At 55.4% G+C, this 20,972-nt stretch overlaps 14 protein-coding genes across 14 annotated transcripts; 8 read left to right on the forward strand and 6 right to left on the reverse strand.

Moving 5' to 3' along the window:
- Positions 1 to 628: 628 nt before the first annotated feature.
- Positions 629 to 1,223, reverse strand: BAUCODRAFT_225847 (uncharacterized protein). The gene is made up of 2 exons (XM_007680904.1): positions 1,026 to 1,223; positions 629 to 970 (listed from the first exon to the last, which is right to left on the reverse strand). Exons 1-2 carry the CDS (start codon positions 1,129 to 1,131, stop codon positions 756 to 758), a joined length of 321 nt encoding a protein of 106 aa, XP_007679094.1. The 5' UTR covers positions 1,132 to 1,223; the 3' UTR covers positions 629 to 755.
- An 80-nt stretch (positions 1,224 to 1,303) lies between these two features.
- Positions 1,304 to 2,323, reverse strand: BAUCODRAFT_74627 (uncharacterized protein; the record flags this gene model as incomplete). Its single annotated transcript, XM_007680577.1, has 2 exons — positions 1,304 to 1,624; positions 1,718 to 2,323. 2 exons carry the CDS (start codon positions 2,321 to 2,323, stop codon positions 1,304 to 1,306), a joined length of 927 nt encoding a protein of 308 aa, XP_007678767.1.
- A 257-nt stretch (positions 2,324 to 2,580) lies between these two features.
- BAUCODRAFT_94432 (uncharacterized protein) lies at positions 2,581 to 3,481 on the forward strand. The gene has a single exon (XM_007680905.1). The coding sequence runs from the start codon at positions 2,602 to 2,604 to the stop codon at positions 3,100 to 3,102; it is 501 nt and encodes a 166-aa protein (XP_007679095.1). The 5' UTR covers positions 2,581 to 2,601; the 3' UTR covers positions 3,103 to 3,481.
- A 211-nt stretch (positions 3,482 to 3,692) lies between these two features.
- On the forward strand, positions 3,693 to 4,067 carry BAUCODRAFT_124950 (uncharacterized protein; the record flags this gene model as incomplete). The annotated part of the gene is made up of 1 exon (XM_007680906.1): positions 3,693 to 4,067. One exon carries the CDS (start codon positions 3,693 to 3,695, stop codon positions 4,065 to 4,067), a length of 375 nt encoding a protein of 124 aa, XP_007679096.1.
- Positions 4,068 to 4,077: 10 nt separating this feature from the next.
- On the forward strand, positions 4,078 to 4,654 carry BAUCODRAFT_226262 (uncharacterized protein). The gene is made up of 2 exons (XM_007680907.1): positions 4,078 to 4,308; positions 4,342 to 4,654. The coding sequence occupies exons 1-2, from the start codon at positions 4,115 to 4,117 to the stop codon at positions 4,463 to 4,465; spliced, it is 318 nt and encodes a 105-aa protein (XP_007679097.1). The 5' UTR covers positions 4,078 to 4,114; the 3' UTR covers positions 4,466 to 4,654.
- A 794-nt stretch (positions 4,655 to 5,448) lies between these two features.
- On the forward strand, positions 5,449 to 6,283 carry BAUCODRAFT_150425 (uncharacterized protein; the record flags this gene model as incomplete). The annotated part of the gene is made up of 4 exons (XM_007680908.1): positions 5,449 to 5,626; positions 5,704 to 5,882; positions 5,937 to 6,216; positions 6,273 to 6,283. The coding sequence occupies 4 exons, from the start codon at positions 5,449 to 5,451 to the stop codon at positions 6,281 to 6,283; spliced, it is 648 nt and encodes a 215-aa protein (XP_007679098.1).
- A 1,142-nt stretch (positions 6,284 to 7,425) lies between these two features.
- Positions 7,426 to 10,633, reverse strand: BAUCODRAFT_36702 (glycosyltransferase family 3 protein). Its single transcript, XM_007680500.1, has 2 exons — positions 8,230 to 10,633; positions 7,426 to 8,110 (listed from the first exon to the last, which is right to left on the reverse strand). The coding sequence occupies exons 1-2, from the start codon at positions 10,252 to 10,254 to the stop codon at positions 7,820 to 7,822; spliced, it is 2,316 nt and encodes a 771-aa protein (XP_007678690.1). The 5' UTR covers positions 10,255 to 10,633; the 3' UTR covers positions 7,426 to 7,819.
- Positions 10,634 to 10,993: 360 nt separating this feature from the next.
- BAUCODRAFT_226319 (uncharacterized protein) lies at positions 10,994 to 12,355 on the forward strand. Its single transcript, XM_007680909.1, has one exon. The coding sequence runs from the start codon at positions 11,115 to 11,117 to the stop codon at positions 12,237 to 12,239; it is 1,125 nt and encodes a 374-aa protein (XP_007679099.1). The 5' UTR covers positions 10,994 to 11,114; the 3' UTR covers positions 12,240 to 12,355.
- An 826-nt stretch (positions 12,356 to 13,181) lies between these two features.
- On the reverse strand, positions 13,182 to 13,436 carry BAUCODRAFT_124953 (uncharacterized protein; the record flags this gene model as incomplete). The annotated part of the gene is made up of 1 exon (XM_007680910.1): positions 13,182 to 13,436. One exon carries the CDS (start codon positions 13,434 to 13,436, stop codon positions 13,182 to 13,184), a length of 255 nt encoding a protein of 84 aa, XP_007679100.1.
- Positions 13,437 to 13,465: 29 nt separating this feature from the next.
- On the reverse strand, positions 13,466 to 14,249 carry BAUCODRAFT_36704 (uncharacterized protein). Its single transcript, XM_007680501.1, has one exon. It carries the CDS (start codon positions 13,964 to 13,966, stop codon positions 13,541 to 13,543), a length of 426 nt encoding a protein of 141 aa, XP_007678691.1. The 5' UTR covers positions 13,967 to 14,249; the 3' UTR covers positions 13,466 to 13,540.
- Positions 14,250 to 14,383: 134 nt separating this feature from the next.
- BAUCODRAFT_124955 (uncharacterized protein) lies at positions 14,384 to 14,788 on the reverse strand (the record flags this gene model as incomplete). Its single annotated transcript, XM_007680911.1, has 1 exon — positions 14,384 to 14,788. One exon carries the CDS (start codon positions 14,786 to 14,788, stop codon positions 14,384 to 14,386), a length of 405 nt encoding a protein of 134 aa, XP_007679101.1.
- Positions 14,789 to 16,562: 1,774 nt separating this feature from the next.
- On the forward strand, positions 16,563 to 17,435 carry BAUCODRAFT_124956 (uncharacterized protein; the record flags this gene model as incomplete). The annotated part of the gene is made up of 3 exons (XM_007680912.1): positions 16,563 to 16,705; positions 16,756 to 16,829; positions 16,885 to 17,435. 3 exons carry the CDS (start codon positions 16,563 to 16,565, stop codon positions 17,433 to 17,435), a joined length of 768 nt encoding a protein of 255 aa, XP_007679102.1.
- A 774-nt stretch (positions 17,436 to 18,209) lies between these two features.
- Positions 18,210 to 19,261, forward strand: BAUCODRAFT_36708 (uncharacterized protein). The gene has a single exon (XM_007680502.1). It carries the CDS (start codon positions 18,247 to 18,249, stop codon positions 18,787 to 18,789), a length of 543 nt encoding a protein of 180 aa, XP_007678692.1. The 5' UTR covers positions 18,210 to 18,246; the 3' UTR covers positions 18,790 to 19,261.
- A 200-nt stretch (positions 19,262 to 19,461) lies between these two features.
- Positions 19,462 to 20,941, forward strand: BAUCODRAFT_36709 (uncharacterized protein). The gene has a single exon (XM_007680503.1). The coding sequence runs from the start codon at positions 19,497 to 19,499 to the stop codon at positions 20,493 to 20,495; it is 999 nt and encodes a 332-aa protein (XP_007678693.1). The 5' UTR covers positions 19,462 to 19,496; the 3' UTR covers positions 20,496 to 20,941.
- Positions 20,942 to 20,972: the final 31 nt, after the last annotated feature.

Raw genomic sequence — 20,972 nt, forward strand, 5'->3', positions numbered from 1 at the left:
GGCAGGCAATCCCACTACGGCGGTCGGTGCGCACTCCGTCGGTAGGCCTCAGCGGAGCTCATACATTTGACGAATGGCGTTGTGAGAGACTCCGACAGCGCGGACGCTTGTGCAACGTGATACTTCGTTAGGCAGTGATCACCCTCCTGCGTCAACGGAAGGAAACGTGCAAAGAAGCACCTGCCGATAGCAAGCTGACGAGGCGTGCGGCAGCTTTCAGCAGACTATGCGCGAAGGGAAGGATGGACAGGATGACGAGCAGGCGCAGGGTCCGGCTCTTCAAACTTTAGACAACCAGAAACGGCTCACCTACTTGATTCTGCAGAGTCACGCCAAGCGGCAGAGATTGCTCGATGGCACGTTGCGATTGCGGTGAGGGTATTTGCTCTCGAATGGCTCGCTATTGTGATTTTGGTTACCTAATCGTGCCGGCTATGTTTCTCAGCTTCGTTAGGCTAAGTGCCGGTTTTCTTCGCGGCGAGAGTTGGCCGGAGGCTGGCTGCCCGGTACCTTGATGTCGCACAAAGAGGAGAGGAGCCCTCGGTATGACGGACCTGTCGAGCGGTCAACGACCTGCTAGATACAGGCAAGCCTACCAGTCAAAAACGGGCTCGTGTGGCTGCAAAGGGAATACGTCAACGGCTCGTGGCGCGTCTGAACGAACATGACTGCGGGGAAGTGGATCTGCGGAAAGAAGCCACGTTCTAACTCATTGCTGCTCGGTAGCTTGCCTATTGGTAGATGGTGGGAGAAGGTCATGGCCGAAGCAATGAGGCGGCGGACGAGAGACACACAAAGCATGTGAAAAGGGTTGTCAAAGCACGACCGTTACGCGGTTCCCAGAGATTGACGGTGATGGCGGCGAAGCCCACAAGGTTGATTGAGTGGTACACAATACACAGCTCGCTGGACTTGCATTTGCCTTCTTCGCACCTGTGGGTAACTAAGCGCACTGGTAATCGTAGACCCTCTACAGTTGTCAGCATCTCCGGCTTCTCCTCGATCCTTCTTCTCGTGACGCTCACCAGCATGTAACCCAAGAGTTGCATGTGGTAACAGAGCGAGCGCTAGGATGCCGTCACGGCAACCGTTCATGTCGTGCTCGACGGCCCACTCGCTTAGGGGTCGCATTTGCTGCAGCTGACCGCTTGATATTGACACGTACGCGAATGAAGCCAGAGTGTGTTTCCGTTGCGGACGCGACGTCTCGTTCTCAGCCGCACTGCGCTCGAGTATGTGTGGTCTCGGCACACTGGTCGGCTTTCGTGCTGGGAGTGGAAGTGTCTAGAAGCTATACCGAGCTTCACCTCTTGACCTTCTTCGTGGGCGGGCCGTTACTGTCCTTCATGCGGCCTTTGTCCTTGCCTTGCACCAGACTACGAATGTCGACGGGTTCGTCGTCTTCGTCGTCCTCGTCCTCATCATGGCCATCCTCCTCAAACTCCGGATCAGACATATCTCCAACCTCCTGCGCCTGCATGAAGTATTTGATCGCATTGGGCCAGACGTCATCTGCCAGGCAGATCGCGACTTCTTCGCCAGCTTCATGCACTTCGACCGCTTGATCATCATTCTCCGCATCATCTTCTTCTTCCGTCGGTGCCTCAGCATCTCCAGAGGTGGCCTTTTTGCCATGACTGCGTGCTGCTTTCTTCGCAGCGTGTTCTTTATACGCTTGCGCACTCTCGTCTGCACTCACAAATCGTCTACCGCTTACGAAACCAAACCACGTGAAGAAGCTCGTGTTCGCGCCGTTCAAATGCTCAACCTTTCGCTCCAATGCTGTGTACTCTGGGAGACCCTTGGCTGTCACATCGCCCACCTTCTTCCTCGCTCCGAACAGGGCGACTGCGGCATCTGTCAGGCCTTCCGTAAGATCCTTGCCCTTCTTCCAGTGGACCTTGACTGGCTCGGACACTAACCCTGCCCACCCATCCTTCGCGCGGCGATGCCAGAATGTCTTCTCCAGTGATGTATTCGTAAAGAACTCGTTTGTACTGAACTCGAACTTGATGTGCATACTTCTTGGGTTGCCATTCGAAGCATCTCGGTCTAGCTCCGGTCGTGAAATGGCAATGCTCTTCAGGTGTTCGCTGAATATTCGAGAGTCCTGAGGTTGAATGTATTGATCGATCTCCGGCGGTGCTTGTTCGATCACTAGAGGCCAGAAGTGCAATATCTTGGATACGGCGTCTGCACGCTTGTTATACACGGTCTGCGACAGCGCATACTGCTTGCGCATAATCTCGGAGTCCACCTCTTCGAACTCATCTTCGATGGCGGCAAGGTCCTCGTAAGACACAGGCGACGCTTCCTCTGCCATGTTGTATCGTCTCAGCAAGAGACAGGATGTCTTCGCCTGTGGTGCAGAGAAACCCGTACTGCGTCCAATGCATCTGCAAGCTTAGAGCTGGTGCATAGAATAGCGTCGGGTGCTGCCGCCGCATGTGCCTGCCAACTTCGTCACGTTCTCGCGTGCACTTTCGTCACTCCATCCTCCACGTCTGAGCTGCATCTACATCACATTGAAAAGTGGAATTTCCTGAACCATTTTGAAATACACTGTGTAAGCATCGAGAACAGTACATCATCGAGATTGGCATGGCTGGCTTCGACATAAATCAAGATCGCCTCGCAGCTTGTTGGGAACTCCAAGACTGTCGTTCATGCATCAACAGCCATCATGGCTGCGGCTGGTGCCCAACATCTGGTGCCTGCGTAGCCACGACAAATCTATTAGCACCGGTGTCGCACCCTGACGTTTGTCCCCTGCGGAGTGAGCGCTTCGAGCTGCGTACGAAAGCTCTCGGATGCGGTTGTTCCACCACAACTTTACTCAGCGTCATCGTCACAGTGTTTGCCACCATTGCAGCGCTGGCGTTACTCTACGGCATCGGCCTCCTACTGCTGCAAATCAATCAGGCCTTCGGTACGGGAAGCTGGAACGGCATCGAGATTGAGGTCAAGGATGATGGAACCCGTCACGAGCGTCAGTGGCGGCGCAGTAACGCGTTCACCTCGTTTTTCCGCCGGATGACTCTCAAAGCTACCAAGGAGAGCGAGCAGGAGCAGATGACGGAACGCTCACGGCTCCTCGGATGAACTGCCAGAAAGCTCACGAAGATCGGTCGAACCTAGGGTCGAGTGCTCACACATGTTCGGCGCCCTGGAGGAAAGCTCTTGTGGAGCATTGAGCTCTCACGATCCATCATTTGCAGAGAAAGCGCCTCGTGAATGCGGATGAGGAGGGTGCCTACTCGCTATGCGCCGCTGAGTCATCCCCACAACAACTACAGGGCAGCGAACATCCGCCCAACCATGGCGCGATGTGATTCTTCCCGTCTCGAACAAGCGCATCTTTGTCCACTTTAGGCGTTCCGTACGGATGGGCTGGTCTGCCTAACGTGGCATGCTGCTCGGCAGAGCGAGCTCTTCCGGGGATGTTTTGTTCGGCTCTCTACGACCCCAAGACATCAAGGTAGGGGTTTTCATGTCCGCGCGTAATGCGCTACTGTATGTATGTACGCAGTTCATCATTTACATTCTTGTCAAGCTGCTGGACAATGTCACTTTCCACCCATCAGCCAGATTCCAGGCCCAAGGCTTGCTAGAGTTACGATATGGTACGTGTACTACTATACGGTTGTCTTTGTTCGTGAACACAGAGGTCGGCATGAGATTCGTCAAATGAGATGACTCCCTGTGACCGATTGGGTTCGGCAGACCGTCAGGCCGGTGGCAAGAAGCTCAGTGCGAAGTTGAAAGCTGCGAAGATAAATGACATATATAGGTACTATGCTGGTGGTCCGACGACAACGCCTTGTGTGTGCGAAACCTTAAATTTTGACGCATTGCGGACGCTGTCGACGCTCCTACGCCGACGAAGATACCATCACCCTGCCTGCGGTATCAAGCAAAGCATGCTGTACTGTTTACTCACTGCCAATATCTCCCCCAGCCCTTCTGACCATCACGTTCTTGTCAATCAATATGCACAGCACGTCTCGATGGTCTGGAGCCTGCATCTTTCCGATGACAATGTCGGTCACGTGACACGTGACTCGTGACGGCGATGTATCTCAGCACCTAGCGGCTGCTTGCGGACTCGAAGTTTATGATGCGCAGGTTCAGGTATCGCAGCGCCTTTGTCGTCAGGGCGACGGATCCGATCATGGTCAGACTCGGCACCCGCATGTGTTGCAACCCGATGTGCGCTACATGGAAAGTTGGCGAGGCTGAACACCGTGCCCATCTCGATGGAGGTCTCCCTTTGCTTGCGTACGCTGCAACCTTCGAAGCCGATAATGAGTCTCTCTTACCCAGTCATGGAGATCAAAATAGCTTCGAAATGCGGCCAACCATCATGGAAGTAAGTTGGTCGAAGAGTTGGGGCCTACTGGATCTCCAAAGAACGAACACTCTTCCAGGACGTTGTCTTGAGGAAGCTGAATTTCTGCGCCAATAGTTTCGGTGTGATGTCGTCCAATCCTATAGCATAGTCTGTGGCTCCTCGTGACTGAGTGACGACCTTTGCCACCTTTCGTTCGTCTTTTCGTTGCTTTGGGATATGGTTCTCGCTCCGTGCTAGCTGAAGTTGTTCAAGTCGGGAGTTCTATGGCTAGCTAGCTGGGGGACGGGATCCAGTATGGTCAAGTGCGGATTCTTATTGCCTTGCAACGAAATGCTGAGATGGATGGCGGATCATAAGGGTTGGAGATTGTCGGGTTCGACAGGGTTGAAGGCCAGTTGCAGGGGGATTTGATACTAACACGCTCCGCTTTTCTCCCCGTCAGATGGAGTGAAGGCACGCTTCAAGGGGCGCGAGCACGCGAAGTAAGGTCTTTCGAGAGCTCGCGGACACTGTAAGAGAGGGTACTGATACAGACAACCCAGATGGGTGGGCGGAGAGGAGCCCACAGAGCCTAGTAGTGTCGGGACCAGCTTCACAGCACAGTCTTCAGTTTTCCATCATTGTTTACAATAGTGTCAAGCTCCAATATCTGTAAGTTCGCGTTGTACACTGCTGAAGAGGACCAACCGTAAGTGGAAGGCTTCTGGACCATAATTCGCAATGGGGTCAATGAGCTCGGGCGGAAGGGTGGCAAGATTGGCAGACCCGTCCATACCCTACATTGCTGCGCTGTCGAACGGAGTTCGTACATGCGGTATAGGACCTTTGCTAAGGGATGAGCGATCTGTCGCCAAGCACATTCGCCGCCTTCCACGATTCACCGTAGAAGATGTGCAGAAGCGCCATCTGCATATGCGTGACTATTCCCTTGCTTTGACAAGCCGCTAGCTTCCGCTTTGAGTTGACGAATGAACAACTGCGCTTTCCAGCGTCGCGTGTCCACTTCCACATTCGAGACCCCTCAATGCCGCATTGAAGGCTACTGTGCAATGACCTTTACACGGTAGCCGCGACATAGACTGGCTACAGCACCAGTCATGCTCGCCCTCACCGCCCTCCTCGGCCTTCTGGCCCTCCTCACCACCTCCGTCTCCGCCACCGCCCTGACTTACAAATTCGTGCCCAACGAGAAAGAATGCTTCTATGCCTACGTCGATAAGCAGGGCGCAAAAGTGGCCTTTTACTTCGCCGTGCAGAGTGGGGGGTCCTTTGACAGTACGCTACACCATATCTTAGCCTCCACTCATTTGGCGCAAAAGCAAGGACGGCAAGGCTGATACGGCGTGCTACAGTTGACTACTCCGTCTACGGTCCTACCTCCGAACCCAACAAAGACCGCGTCGTCCTCGAAGGCCAAAAAGAACGCCAGGGCGACTTCGTCTTCACCGCCAACAATGTCGGCGAGTACCGCTTCTGCTTCGACAACACCATGTCCACTTTGACCGACAAGTTGGTGGACTTCGAGATCGCAGTCAGTCCCTCCTTACTACTTCCAATCCCTTCCTTATGCTCACGGCATGTCTAGGTCGAAAACGAACCCCGGCCCCTCCTCCCCACCCGCGCCGGCGCCACTCCCGAACAACTGAGCGGAGTCGAAGAAACGATCCTCAAGCTCTCCGGCCAAATCTCCACCCTTACCCGGCAGCAGAAGTACTTTCGCACGCGGGAGAATCGGAACTTCAGTACTGTACGAAGCACGGAAAAGAGAATCTTCAACTTCAGTCTGATGGAGGTGGGCTTGATGGTGGCCATGGCGGGGCTGCAGGTGTTTATCGTGCGGCAGTTCTTCACTGGTGGACGGAAAGGTGAGTACGCTATCTTGTTCTTGGGAGTTTGGAGTGGTGCTAACTGACGTTTGTAGGATATGTATGAACGGCGCAGGCCATCACGTCCTTATCAATGTCCACGTACCTCATACGCTCGACCGTTTCATTCCTTTGCCACCGTTTTCACAATGACCTGCCTTTGACGCCTCGACTCCGTCCCAGAACCGCACTCCCGCATGAACGTTCTGCTTTCGAATCTTCCGCTTTTCCCGAACGCAATGTTATCCCTTAGTTGCGGTTTGTGGCGCGGACGTCGAGCCGACCGTTTCTCACTGGTATCAAGACGCCACGCCGCTCCCTGAGGAAGAGTGTTTCACGTGCTTCGTTGGATACCGTGCAAGATGTGACGGCAACTTGACGAAATTGGCTCCGTGCCACAATCGTGAGCTGCAGCGGATATTGCTTCTCCAACCCAACCCTACCCTGCCCATGCGATGCGATGCGATGCGAACAACGCCGACCCCAAATTCTCCGCCACCCCCGCCGCTATTGTGGAAAACAATCATTCAGCTCCTTGCGCGCTTGCTACGGGACATCCCCTTCATTTTCCCATTCGTCACTTTCGACGAGATCGTGAACAAAACCACGAAACGTTGCTACCATCCTCATTGCTAAACGCGCGGTCTTGTCATACTCACCACCGTCAGCCGACATACGCGGGTAGGCGGCATGCATAATACAGTTAGTCACTCATCCCCAACGACACGAAAAAAAAAATATTCGAGCGCAAGACATCATACCAGCACCCTCGAGTCAATATCGTTCGAACAGAGAACAGAAAGCGAGGGAACCTCTTGAGTGAGCGTGCACACGCTGACGGGCTGACGGGGGAGACGTGGCTCATGTCGATTTCATCGTGTGTAACGCGGGAATCTCGACTCGGATCGGCATCGCAAAAGTTTCTTCCGCGTTCGCACATGCGGGATGGATGGATGGGATGGGATGGGATGGGTATCCTCCATCGCTTACTGGGGCGCCGTTTATGGCTTACGGTTATGCTGCACGAGCACGTTCGTTTCCTTCCCATACCTTATGCCATCGCTTCGTGATACGTGAAGGTACGGGCAACACGACACTATGGCCCTTTTATCGCGCAGGTGTGAGTGGGGTTTTTGACACATTGTACTACTGTAACCCATAGCATAGCATAGCATAACATAGCATAGCATAGCATAGCATAGCATAAGACTGGGTAAGGTAGATCTCCGTACTCGTGAATTTCTATTTTCTGTTCCGACACTATATGTACAAAAGCCCAAGCACGATACACGAGCCCTTCCTCGCTAAAGGGCCAAAAGCCGCGACATCGTCGCTCAGCGCAACGACACACAAAACACACACACAACATACCACACGCTCTCTCTCTTTCGGCAACTTACTCTGCTTCGTAGAGCGATGCTAGAGACTAACACGTATGCATTCGCCCTCATCCTTCCTTCTTTCCCATCTTTCCTTCCTCCTCCTCCTCACACATCCTCTCCCTACCACTCTCGTCCCCACTTCCGCCGCTCAGCGCCATGACATCACATACCTCCATCCTCCGGGGAGAGAGTCAGGATCGAGAACTTGAGGTTAGGGCTTACTAAACCTTGACCCCATTCCCCTTCCCACCTCCCCCGACCGCACTTCCCATCCCACTTCCCCCTCCACTTACCCCACCAACCGCACTGCCCATCCCAGCGCCAACTCCACTCCCATTCGCACCACCATTCACCCCGCCATTCACCATCATAGTCGGCGTCAAACTTCCCGTCCCCTCTTCCTGCTCCTCGCCCCCAAATCCTCCCGCCGCCGCCGCCGCCGCAGCAGCATTCGCGGCGTTCTTGTTCTTCTGCTTGAGCGTGAGGGGGAAGGGGTAATCTTCCGGTTCTTCCTGCAAGTCACACACGCACACGTCAGCAATCGTATCCCTTCGATGCAAACGTGCATCCCCACAACTAGGGACTGTGCCCTCGCTGTCGTCTGGGGGGCGGGGGGGGGGGCAAAACTCACCTCCTCCGGCAACTTCCAAGCAATATAATCCTCCGTGCTCAACCCCTCCCGCCCCTCCTGCAAACTCGCAAAATCGCCCGGCGTCATCATCCCACTGCGCTCCCTCGGACTGCCCGGCGCGCTCAACGGCCGCGTGATCTTCATCCCGCCTTCCATCCCATCGAAGAACCCCACGTCCTCTCCCCCTTCGCCCTCCGCAAAGCTATCCGGGTACGCGCGGCGGAGGGCAAGTTGGCGCGCTTTGACGTACTCCATCCCCATCCTCTTCCAATCGAGTAGATCTGACAGTCGTTCCGTTCGGTTACGTTGGTTGATGCGTTGCCGTTTGGATTTGCGGGTGAATTCGAACATGTAGTCCGCCAGTTGGTTGACACTATCGTCGATCCCCTTCATCCGGCGATCGACGATGTAAATGCCATAATCACTCGCATTCTCGATCAGTTCCTCCATATAGCACCCAAACCCGGACAGATTCGTCGTGATCGAGGGGACACCCATGACGGTGCATTCCGCGGGGGTGTAGCCCCAGGGTTCGTAGTAGGAGGCGAAGATGCCCATGTGCGTGCCCCGCACGAAGTCGTCATAGTCCATGGGCAGCACGGGGTTGCCGCTGCTGAGGAACTCGGGGTGGAAGATGACTTTTACGCGGTCGGAGCTGTGGTTGAAGAGCTGGCAGCGGCGGATCTGGTTGAGGATGGGATCTTCGGCGTCGTTGACCATGTTGTGCGTCACGATGGGGGGGAGGTTGTGGCGTTTCATCGCGAAGAGGCGACGTCGGAGCATGATTTTGTCTTGGCTGTTGAGTAGATCGCGTTCGTCGGGGACTTCCTGCCCTTCGTGCCAGGCGAGGGATTTCTCGAAGAGCTTTTTGCCGATGTTCGCTTGCATGTGCCCGATGGTGTCGCGCAGGGATTTGATGACGGCTTGGCCTTTGAGTGCTTCGACGGCGAGGGAGGTGGTTTGCGCGGGGAAGATGAGGAAGGCGACGACGGTCATGTCGCTGCCGGAGGACTTCATGCGGTGGTTCAGTCGCGCGAGCGATTCGAGGAACATGTCCACGCCTTTGTTGCGGTATTCGTAGCGGCCGGCGGTGAAGAAGTAGAGGGTTTTCTCGGGGTCGAAGTCGTTGTGGCCGTAGAAGTGGCCGCGGACGAAGTCGGTGATGCGCTCTTTGTTCGTTTGGTGGAGGTTTTGGAACTCGTGGGTCGCGCTGAACTTTTTGACGTTCAGGCCGTTGGGCAGGACGCCGTCGGGTTTGCGTTTGAGGAGGTGCTCGGACTCGTAGGCGGTGATGTGGGAGACGGTGGTAAAGACGTCAGCACTGTGCGCCGCGCCGCGTTCTATGCAGTAGCGGTGGTAGATGCCGCGCTTGCCGGCCTCGGCGTCGACGTCGAAGTATTGCAGGTTGTTGTAGAAGTCGACGCTGCCGGCGCAGAGGTAGCGGCCGAGGAGGGTGGCGTGGGTGGTGAAGATGGTGGTCACGTCGATCTTGCGCTTGCGGCAGAGAGGGAGCGCCACGCCGGCCAGCCATTCGTGGAATTGGGCGATGACGGCGCGCTCTTTCTCGTGGTAGACGTACTCACCCAGGAACCACGCGATGAGGTAGCCGAAGACGATGGCTTCGTTGGTCTCGTGGTCGTCGGGCGGGGAGGGGATGCCAGCGGTGGCCCAGAGGTCACCCTTCCACTCGTCCAGCTTGTAGTATCCCGTGCCGGTGTCGAAGAGCAGGACACGCGGCGCGCCGTCGATCAGCCAGCGCCCGTACAGTGTCTGAATGCCTCGCTCGTTCATCGACTTGATGGTGGCGATCATGGCGGGGTCTTTGGGTTGCAGCTCTTCCACCTCCACGGCGGCGGAGGCGCGGTTGAGGGGGCCGAGAAGGGTGTACAGGCTGCCATACTCGGCGGTGGTGACCTGGGCTTTGGACTTGAGGACGGAGTAGATGCCGCCGACGCGGTTGGCGACTTCGGTCGCGACCTCGAAGAGGATGTGGTTGCGGACATCCCGCCGGGGGGTTTCGGTCATGCTGGGCGATGTCTCCCAACAGCTATACGGGAAGGAGACTCGACTGCTGCTGTCCTGTTGGATGAACACCCGTCAGCCGAGCTCGTCGTCGCACATGAGTCGCGGGCAGCCACGTGCGCGAGTGCGGAGCGGAGCGGATGGTGTCGGCGGTGATGCCTCGATCAGATGCAGATGGGGGTGGAGGAGTAGCTCTCCCACGCACCTTCTCTCGACTCTTCTGCCTTCCTCGACAGCTATAATACAAGGCAGGAACGTTCGTACAGCTAAAGGAGAGACGATACCAATACAGATACCATTCACAGGTTGTATGTGCAGTGTGTGTGTGTGTGTGTGGCTATGGAAGAGGCTGGCGAAGCCGTATTACTTAGTCCAAGCTCGCAAGCGCCGTCTGTCTGAACATTCACGAAGCCAAAGCTTCCAATCCCCCGTCAACGCCCATGACGTTGGGGACCCACCCAAACTCCAATGCGGAATATCAGCCCGCCAGCATTCTCACTTTAGCCTGGGGCGATGCCGAGGGGGAGGGTGCGCGGGTATTATTCAAGATGCCTCAACAACAGTGGTCTCCGACCAACTTCAACACATCACTCGTCTGCTACCTTCAGGGACCTGCATCTTATCCTCGGTACGACCAGCTCAATATGCTCAAGGTAAGGTCTTGAGGATGCACGCTTAAACCTTCTCTGCACCGTCGCAGAACACGTGATGAAGCTCTCTCCAGCTCCAGCCCCGCCCCACCCGCGTGGAGATGCACGAGCGGGTGGAGCCTCGAGCTTCGTCGGCGAATCGGTCCGTCTGTTTTCGCAGAGCCGCTCATCACTCATCGCTCATCGCATTTCAAGTGCTCAACCGCAGGCGACATGCACCACTACATCCCCTCAACCTCAGCACGTCTCCACGTATTCCCTCAATCGCCACACATCAACCGTACCTCTACTTGCTCCATACAACGTCCGTGGTCTTGCGATTCGACTTGGGATGTTGTACGAGACGGCCGCAACTCAGCGTTCTCCAACCTCACTCAACACACGAACCCACATCCTAACGATGTTTCTTCGTCCATGCCAGATCTCAGACCACCCCTTCTGCTCACCACCACTGTATTCTCTAGTTGCGCCCTGCTCCCCTTACTGCCGACCATTCGCCCTCACCCTTTTCTGTTCCACTCTCCATTGTCATCGTTCTCATCCTCTCCCATCATCCCTCGTACCAAATCCACCGTACACCCCTACAACTTCTCCACACCCTCCCTCAACCCCTCCCGCTTCCTCTTCATTCTCCGCTCAGACTCACCCGGCTGCTTCACCAACCGCCGCACCTCCAGGCCCAGTCTCTCCGCGGCAGGAACCAGTAATCGGATCAGCTCCCCCAGCCCATCACAACCGCACTCCGTCGGGCAGTCTACGCAGGTTCCGCCCGAGATGTCCGTGGAGGACCTTGCAGAACGGCGAGCCTGCTGTCGCTCCAACAAACTGCTGCAAGTGCGAGAAGACCTTGTACCCCGCCACCTCTCCCTCCTCCTCCTTTCCGTGCCATTTCCTCCGCGGTGGCTGGAAACAAGGTACAGCCCACGTAGACCACCGTCGTGTCGTCTACCGCCATCCCGACGGCGCAAGAGTGCAGTGGAATCACTCTTAATTTGGATGAAGTGCTCTGATCAGCACTTTCGCTCTTTGTGCAGGAAGGCGGATGTTTCTACATCTACGCCCGACGCATGGCAAACCGGCGGTGCTTGCGTTCCGGGCCGCAGACGGAGTATCCCCGGAGCTTCGTTTGACCAGATAGACGTCGTGCGTGAGATTGACTCGTTGCCCGCCGAGAAGTCTGGCCTCCAGTGCGCCGACTGCCTATTTGCGCTGTCTGCTCGGCTTTGGCGCGGTGTCGGAGTCGGTGTAACCCGAGGTCGAGGAGTACAAGTAAGCTACGGCTTGCGCCATTGCTATTTGGTCGCGAGGCATCATGAGCGTCGTCAGAAGGCTGACTAGTTCCTACTGCAAGCCCCCCATAGCGAGCTCTTACAAGAGCAAGGACCACATGTCCCGCGACAACCTGGATCGATACTTATGCTTACCATCTGAATGACAGAGATCTCCAAATCGCTCGAACTACGAACGCAGGCCATCTCGACGACTCCTTGCAGCTACAGATTCCTCATCTCCAGCGCGATTAGCGGTCCTACCCGTACCGCTGACGGACAGACAGACAGCAAGCAAGCAATCAACGCTCGATCAACCAATCAGCACAATCCTCCATCCCTTCCACGATACCCTTCCAAACTCCCACTTCCGCCTTCAACCTCTCACTCGCCGCACCCATGGAATGGAGCTCGATGTTCAGCTTTCGAACATAAGCCCAGACAGAGTCTAATGTCTCCCCCGCATCTCCGACCGCTCGTTGCAGGCTTTCAGTCTCGCTCATGATGTCTGTCAATGCGCCTTCCGCAGCTCCCATCTGCTCGATGATCTGGTTGAGCTGTGGGACGGCGTCCAGTGTCGACATTGACCTAGGTGGTGTCGTGTGACGATCACGGGGTTCACGAGCGGATGGGTTGGGGAGAAGAAGGTGAGGTATTTGATTCGTGGGCTTGCTTTGAGCATACGACACGCTGTACTCAGATCCGATTCTGTCAGTCAAACGATCTGTCCGCCCCCCCTTTACGCCCTCCGCCACCGCAACGAGCAAACCTAGACACACATCCAATTATAAGACAACATTATCAAGCCAACCTCCAATCCAAACCACACCCCCTCTTTGCACAACCAACACGCCCCCCAAAACGTGAGGGCGTGGGTGAGAGTCTCTATTCGCTCCCGGATGGGCTCTAGGAGTCTCTTCGTGGTGCACTATACTCTTCAAAAGTCTTGCGGCGTCTTCGAGTTGTTCTTGCACTTCTCCTGCTGTTTCGCCGGGGCATTCACAATTCGTGGTTACTGTGAGGAGGTCAGCAGTCCGGTTGTTAAGGTCGTGAGGAACGAGGACGTGGTGAGGGATAGATGGAGGTTTGGAGTGGGGTTGGCGGAGGACATGCCTATGCGTGGGTGGTCTTGTGGTATGCGGATGAGGAGTGAGACAGGAGTTTGGGGGGTGGGGAGGTAGGGCAGTCTGGGCGTCTTGTAGGCAGTCCTGCTCTGTTCGCTGGGAGCTGGCACGTGAAGTACGATCAGGATATACGGATCCCTCATCGGCTTTTTACTAGCTTACGGAAAACCGAACTGACCGATCCCTGAGCCCACTGAACTGCAGCCTTCAGCACTCGCGCTCGCCCTCAGTGCACGACGACATCCTCTCACGACCACGGCCCGCCCATGTACTTCATCGCCTCCCAAACCCGATCCTCCACCCCGTGCTCGATCCCCTCGTGCACTCCGTCACCTGATGACAAACTCGTGTTCGTTGCGTTTGCGGCTTGCTGCGCCCTACCGGGGCCGGACGTGGCTACTGCTGCGGTCCGTTGCACTTCTGAGGCTTGAGGGGAACTGGCTGAGTTGTCGTCCGCGGCAGACATCTCAATAATGGCCCGCTCCGCCAGACTTGCTGAGTTGTTGATATCGGTGTTGGTTGGGTCTTGTGGTTGCTGGGTATTAGCTGATGAAGGCGAGGATGGGGACGGTGGTGCAGACTGTGTCTTGCCAGTTTTGTTGGTGTTGGTGTTGTTCTTGTCGACTTCGGAAGGGGGCGACTGGGTCATGACGAAGTCTTGAGCGGCTTCCATTCGAATGGCTTAGTGTGCGTTTATAAGAGCGTTGCTGTGACATGGTTGATATCCGTGGTACATGAGCTCTGGTCTATCGCCTTTGTCGATCCCAGCATCTGCTGGTGAGTGCTGCCGCCTTACGGATCGATCTGTGGCCAGAGGGCAAGATGGAAGATTGCTAGCATCCGAATCTGGATCTTGTGCTTGATACGATGCTTGTTCGCGTGAGAGATAGAATGCATGATCGCAAGCACTCCTGTCAAAAAGTAGCGCCGGCGATGAATGGCAAAAGTCACGCAACCTTGCATTCACTGTAGTACCCTTATTTCCTGCCATCAGGCAGCCAGCACGCCGTCTACACAAGCATCTACAGCAGATCATCTTCACCCCCAACCATTACCGTACCGCTTGACTCCACAGCATCTCCCCTCACACTCAACGACAAGCCCACACCCCACTAGCCTTCTCCCTCAACCCACCATCCGTCACACCAGCATCGACACAAACACTCCCATTGCCGGCAGCAGGAATCTGCCACGTCGTTACCTCGCCAGATAAGGTGTCGCAGGTGTTCGAGCCGTGATAGACAGTGAAGGAACAGTCATTGCCCGGTAGGTGTGGGATGCGCACGCCGCTCCACTTCAAGACCGTACAGACCTCTAACAAGACGATGCCGCTGCCGACGGACATGTAGCAGTGATTGTCTGTTACGCTGCCTTGGTAGTAGCTGATGGTTGTATTGGGTGGGAAGGGCGGTGGTGAGCCGCCGCCGGTTGTTTGGGGATGGGGCAGAGCGTTGGTTGAGGCCAGTAGGGCGGTGATGAGGGCGATGATAAGCATGTTGATTCTTTGTTCGGCTGAGGTGAAGGTGTGAGGTGGTGGGGATGCTGCGTTGCTGGAGGCTTTGCTTGTCAGTCGGCCGGGTCGTCCTATAACTGGTTTAGGTCGTTTGCTTGGTTTGGCATGTTAGGACGCTATTTGTCCGGTGTAGGAGTGTTTGTCTTCGACTGTGTACTGGTCTGTGCGAAGTGGCGTGATGCCAAATTCGTATTTCAGCTCGTGCACATGTCGAGTACAGTGTAAGTGATAGCTTGGCGTTTGCTGCAAGTGCAAGGTTTCCATAAGTTAGAAGTCTAAGAATTAGCATGCCTACTTATGTTGAGCCAGACATCATTACACCGACTCTTCAAGATGACAGCTCTGTCATAAGAAGTGGCGGAGCAGTCAGCGATTCATCCCACCGTGTCCACGTCAGCTGCCTACATGCTGCTGGTAACCTACTGTTGCCGCTTGAGGGTAGACGCAGCCGGATATTGAGCGTGCGCCACGAACACCACAGCGCATAAGGCAGCCTCGCTGAAGGCGACAATGTAACCGTACATGCGAAAATATGATGGAGGTGTGGCCAAGTGCACGGAATCGTACTATTCTGGGGCGGCAAGTGCGGTGACACGAACGTCGGAAGCAAGCTGAGCCATAAGAACTTCCGGCCTCGCGAAGTCTTCTGTTACACGACAATGTCCTAGCGACAAGTCAGCCTCAAGGTTCACAAAATTGCACTCCGTAGCGCAGAATTTTCGTTGACGTGCTTTCCTGCTGCTGTGCAAGAGCCACGCTCAGTGAATGACAGATTCCTTCAGCTCATACTGGCCAAGCTTGTAAGCTTCTGCAGCCTCACCATCCATAACGCCGTCCACCAATGCAGGTCTGAGCACAATGTAGTACTTGCGTTTTATCACTCTGCATTACTCGGCGACTGATTCAGCCTTCTGCTTGAGTCTCCCGTCTCCCACATGGTCGCTTGGAGGGCGGAGAGGTTGAAGGGCTTTGTAGACACCGTTCTCGACTCATGGCTATAATGTGGAAGTGATCAGCACCCCAGCAATACACACAGCTTGGTACGTTGCGATTTCGCCCAAATATTCTGGAATGACGGTACTTTCAAGCTCAGTCCCACGCGCCAGGAGGAGAATGACATGCGGGTTTCGCTGTCTTTGGAGGGAAGTTGGTTGGGCCTTTAGCATAGTCAGTCAGATCCGCGTCGCCTACGAAGCCCATTTCCTTGGTCCACGATTTCCTCGGTCCAAGCATTGAAGAGAAACGTGTGCTCGGCGGTGAACGGTGGAATAATTGCGGATGCAGCGTTGTAGAGGCGTCAAAGTCTACAGCAGCATTTCCTCGATCGTAAGAACTGCAAGGGCCAGTAAGGTCGTCCTCTATGCCTACCGTGTCGCCGCCAAGACAAACCTGTCTATACATTTCCCCGGCCAAAGTATTTTCCTACAGAGCAGCACAGTCGTCCGTTACCATACTACCTCGTGCCGCTCGGCCACGAACATGCGTCTTCATGGCTTCGCGTAGTGCGTTACCTGTTCGAGGCATCGTGAATCCCCTCTCATGCGGTATTAAGATGCGATCCGGAGTCATCCATGGAGATGAAGGCGCGGTGGATCTTGTAGCCACTGGATCGCTCCGCCTCATGCTCGGTGCTCGGTTCGCCAAGCCAAGAGACCACCTCACTTGAAGCCACCTTCCTTCTCATGCCTACTGCGCATCAACCATGCGATAGCTTCAACTACATAAGGCAGCTCTCGCTGTCCTCCAGAACATTAAGATGCACAACACTCTCACACGCGCCCAGAATGTGTTCGGCTACTTCACGTCTGTGGCCTTTGCCGTAGCTGCGGCCATTGCTGTCAGCATTGTCTTGAGCGCACAGGCGCCGACCGCCTCACTCGAGCTGCATAACGTGCAGGTGTATGCTCGCCACCATCGCTCGTCCCTGAGTCCGGCTGATGTTATTGCAGCGTGAAGGGACGTCCACACTACTATAGCACGAAGCGCGAGGAGTTCGCCCATGTGAAGTTCGATCTGGATGCTGGTATGGAACATAAGTATTCAATCTTGGAGCAGAAGCACATGCTGACGATTATCAGACCTATCGAGTGTATTCAATTGGAACACGAAGCAGATCTTTGTCTACATCACCGCTTCATATCCTTCCTCCAACCCCTCAAGCATACCCGCTTCCGAGTCCGTCATCTGGGACGCCATCATCCCCGCCTCCAACGCTCCGTGGCACCAGAACACTTACATTCACCCGCCCAACGCCAACGCCAAGCCAGAGAAGAAGACCAAGAAGCCCGCAAAGAAAGCCGAGACCGGCAAGCGCGATAACCAGAAAGCATACCCGGCTGGTGCCAAGCCCGGCGTCATCAAGCTTGAAAAAGGGATGCCCAAGTACCAGATCACTGATGTGACGGGCAAGATTGCAGAGCGGCAGAATGCGACGCTGACACTGCACTGGAACGTGCAGCCGTGGGTTGGGCTGCTGGTGTGGGACAACAGGCGGACTTACGGAAGATGGCAAGGCCTGAAAGGTGGTGATGCGAGCTTTGACTTCCCGTCGCTGCAAGGTACGCAGGTCAAGAAGGAAGACTTAAAGACGGCAACGGGTGCCGAGAGGAATAGAGGCTCGCCTGCTTAGGCGTCGTAGCTCCCAAGCCAGTGTACTCTGCTCAGCGTCCTGACTGCAAAACCACAGCATCAATGTACCAAAGCTTCTGGGGACGGATCAGCGTAGGGGATTTGGCTGACCAGCCTTTCCCAAAAATGGCGATGCCGTCAAATTGGAAATCACAAGTGAGGTGGGCGAGGCTCAAGGCTCGCTTTCAACATGCGTCCTCTTCGATCGATCCGCCGCCCGTGCATATTAGCAACCTCAGCGTGCTGCGTCAGCCGTGCTGCGAGGTGTGTGAATTGCGTTGCTGTGGCGGCGCAAATTGTCTGCCAAGCCTTCAGACATTCACAGACACCCTTTTGCCTGGGGCTGCGAACTGTCCCGGTGAAGCTGTGGTCCACGAGGGCCTCAAATGGCAACCTACCAAACACTGCAAGCTGTCGCACACGGTCAGAGCGAGATTGGGCCAGCCTCGTGCTGTCAAGCCAAGCCAAGCAAAGTCTGAACAGGCGCAGAGAAGCACCTACCCGACACGAACATGCCGTACCAACAAGTCCCAATCACCGATGAAGCCTTCAATGAAGAGCTCGAGCATGGCGTACAGCGGTGCATCTGCCGCAAGGAGAGCAAGAACCGCACCAGCCGCTGTCCAAGACCGAGCTTCTGCGATTTGAGGGGCAACAAGAAGTTCCGCATCGAGGCGGATGACCTGTCCGTGGAGCTCATCTACAGCTTTGCTGACCTTCTGGGGGACGAGCGCGAGGAGAAGTGCTGTCGGCTGGCCGAGCTAGTGTGCTGTGTTCGCGACCAAGGGAGGGTGGCTGAGGTGGGAGACGTCATGCTTGCGCAGCTGTATGAGGAGAAGCACATCCAACCTCCCGCTACTCTTGCGGATAAGGGCGCGTTAGTCGAATCGGCAAGTCCAAGCACATCACCTCTGACCCGATCCGTTACGTCGAAGAAGCGGGTCATGCCGTGTAGAGATCCACGTACACCCAAGCGTCCGGCTCGTGGTGGGCCCACGCATGCTGAACTGACCATACCCACTCCAGTTGCCAGCACTTCCCCAACCCAAGCAGATGTGACAGGCGAAAGCACAGCATCAACACCTGCCTGCGCCGCGACAAACTCTGCTTCCAAGGACACTCCGGCTGCACAGGCTGTAGCTTCCATACAGGAGTCAAGGCAACCTACGCCTACCGGCACGGACAAGGACGAACCGGCTCATCAAGCCTCCCCGGTGTCCCCACCATCGACTGCCTCGGCAGCCTCTTCGATGACGCTTGGTCGCGATGAGCCACTCACTCTCGAAGAGCGTTTGAGTCGCACGGAGCGCATGATGGCGGCATTAGCGCGGAGAGTCTTTGCACTGGAGCGCTGAGGTCTCTGCACCCAGTGCTCGCACGAGCGACGGCGGATGGCTGCGCATTCATCATGGAGATGGGGCGGTGGCGGAGAGCGTATGGTTTGTTAAGCTGTTCAAGCTTGACCGAGAGCATGCTCGAGTCGATTGCGAGGGCAGTACGAAGTCATGGACATGCGAAGGGGGCGCAGGAAGGTGCGCTGTCCCAAAGACACCGCTGGGGGCAGTACGCTGAGCTGGCAGACATGGCCATCACGCGTTCATGGCGAGTCGCATCCACGGTATGTGCACATGTTTGACAGGCGGCCTTGAACAACGGAGCACGATAGACTGTACAGCTTTCGTGCGGATCTTAGTTGCTCACTTCGTGCCCTCATCGACTGCCAGCGTGGTCAGTCTGAAGTTGGCATGTCAGCCAATGGAATCGCCAAAATGTTGCAGAGATGCGTCTGAAGTTCTGGTGTGGTTTCGGTCAAAGCGCCGCACAGCCCCGTGTATGAAGCGCTTAAATAGGGAAACGACGAACGGCGGATGAACGTCGCCAAGAATTGGGAATCGCGATCATTTGCGACGAAGATACCATATTGAGCGTTCGATACAACCGTAGAGCTATCAAAAATACGATATTGTGGCACACACTGTTCCACTCACCAAAGCGTAAAAACCAACTGGAAAGCCACGCACAATGACGGCAACGGATTTGCGCCGCTACGTAGAAAGACGATATGCCGTACGTTCAAGTCTTTCCTGACCAACCAGAATTCAATATGACCATCAAGGACGACGCCACCACTCAACGACGTATCTGCGTAGTGGGAAAGGGCAAGCGCACTGAACGATGCAAACGGGGAAGTTACTGCGACCGGAAAGGCAACAAAGCCCAACGCATCGAAGCGGACGAGATTATCACGGAACTCCTTAACAAGCTCAACTTTCAAGGACTCCTGCCTAGCGAGCAGGAAAAGAAGTGCAACCGACTTGCGGAGTTGGTTTGTTGTGACAAGCATCGGGATGAGCAAGTCGCAGTCGGATGGGCGATGCTGGAGGATCTCCGTAAGTCTTACAATCTTGGACCACTGGCAGCTGAGGACCGTCCGGACGTTGCAGCACAGGATGGGTCACCGTCACCAGCGATGGCGGACAACTCAGGCTTAGCAGCCCAATCGGACAACCCGCGTGCGACAGGGTCAGTGGCAAATAATAAATGTAAGTCTCTGCCAGAGGACATCGTCACATCGAAGCGTCAGGCCCGGGGAAATGGCAAACAGCCCACGAGGTACCGCAGTGAGGAGCCTCGTCTCGCCGAGGATCCACCGTCCAGCTTCGAAGACGCAAGACATAACCAGAGACCTCTTAAACGTTCGCAGCAGGACGCAGTGTCGGCACAGTTACGACTTGATGTCGAGCGACATGTTCCCTTCGGAGAAGGACAGCACGCCGGCCACTTTCAGATGCCGGAGACCTTCGGCTCCATACACACTCCAGATACATCTGTAACGATCGGTCCCGATGCGGCATCTGACCAGTTCCTGTACAAACGGAAGCTGGACGCTGTGGAAATGTCGGTGCAAACTCTGAGCCGGCGAGTTGATGGTCTGATGGAGCAGAATGAAGTTTTGGTCAGCAAGATCTCACTACTGGAAATGCGGCCGAACCGTCTGGTTGCAGCATTGCAAGCAAGCGCCGCAGATGAAAGAAGTGCGGAACGAGGTACTCGAACCTAATGAGGACAGATAAAGTCCGAGCAGGTCGGGTGTTCGAGGTACAAAGATCCTATGGTGTGGCATGGGCGAAGGTACGGTGTGTTAATTTTCTGCTGGCAAGCATGCATAACTCTTGCAAGTGCTGTTGTGGTTGTGCACTTTATGAGATGAGCTTATGTGCATTCGAACAGCCTGCGGATGTTCTGCGGTAGTATATGTCGTGTAGCATAGGAGTATCGGAACCAGTCACGCGTGGCATCCAAAACGTCCTCATGCACAAACTCGCACCGTCCCGATGAGGGTGGCCAAGCTTCAGCGTTGCCCGCTTGAAACCATGCTTGCATGCATAAGTGGGGCCCTGCATGTCAGCAATGGATTTCATTGATTTCGAACACCACCCTTTTCAAGCGAAGATGTGAAATGAGGGCAGAGAAAGCACTCCTGCCGAGGTGCCAAGTGAGCTCGTTGTTCTCGGCCTCGAACATAAGAGGGTCAAGA

Source organism: Baudoinia panamericana (assembly GCF_000338955.1).
Source record: "Baudoinia panamericana UAMH 10762 unplaced genomic scaffold BAUCOscaffold_10, whole genome shotgun sequence".
In the NCBI taxonomy this organism is placed as follows: domain Eukaryota; kingdom Fungi; phylum Ascomycota; class Dothideomycetes; order Mycosphaerellales; family Teratosphaeriaceae; genus Baudoinia; species Baudoinia panamericana.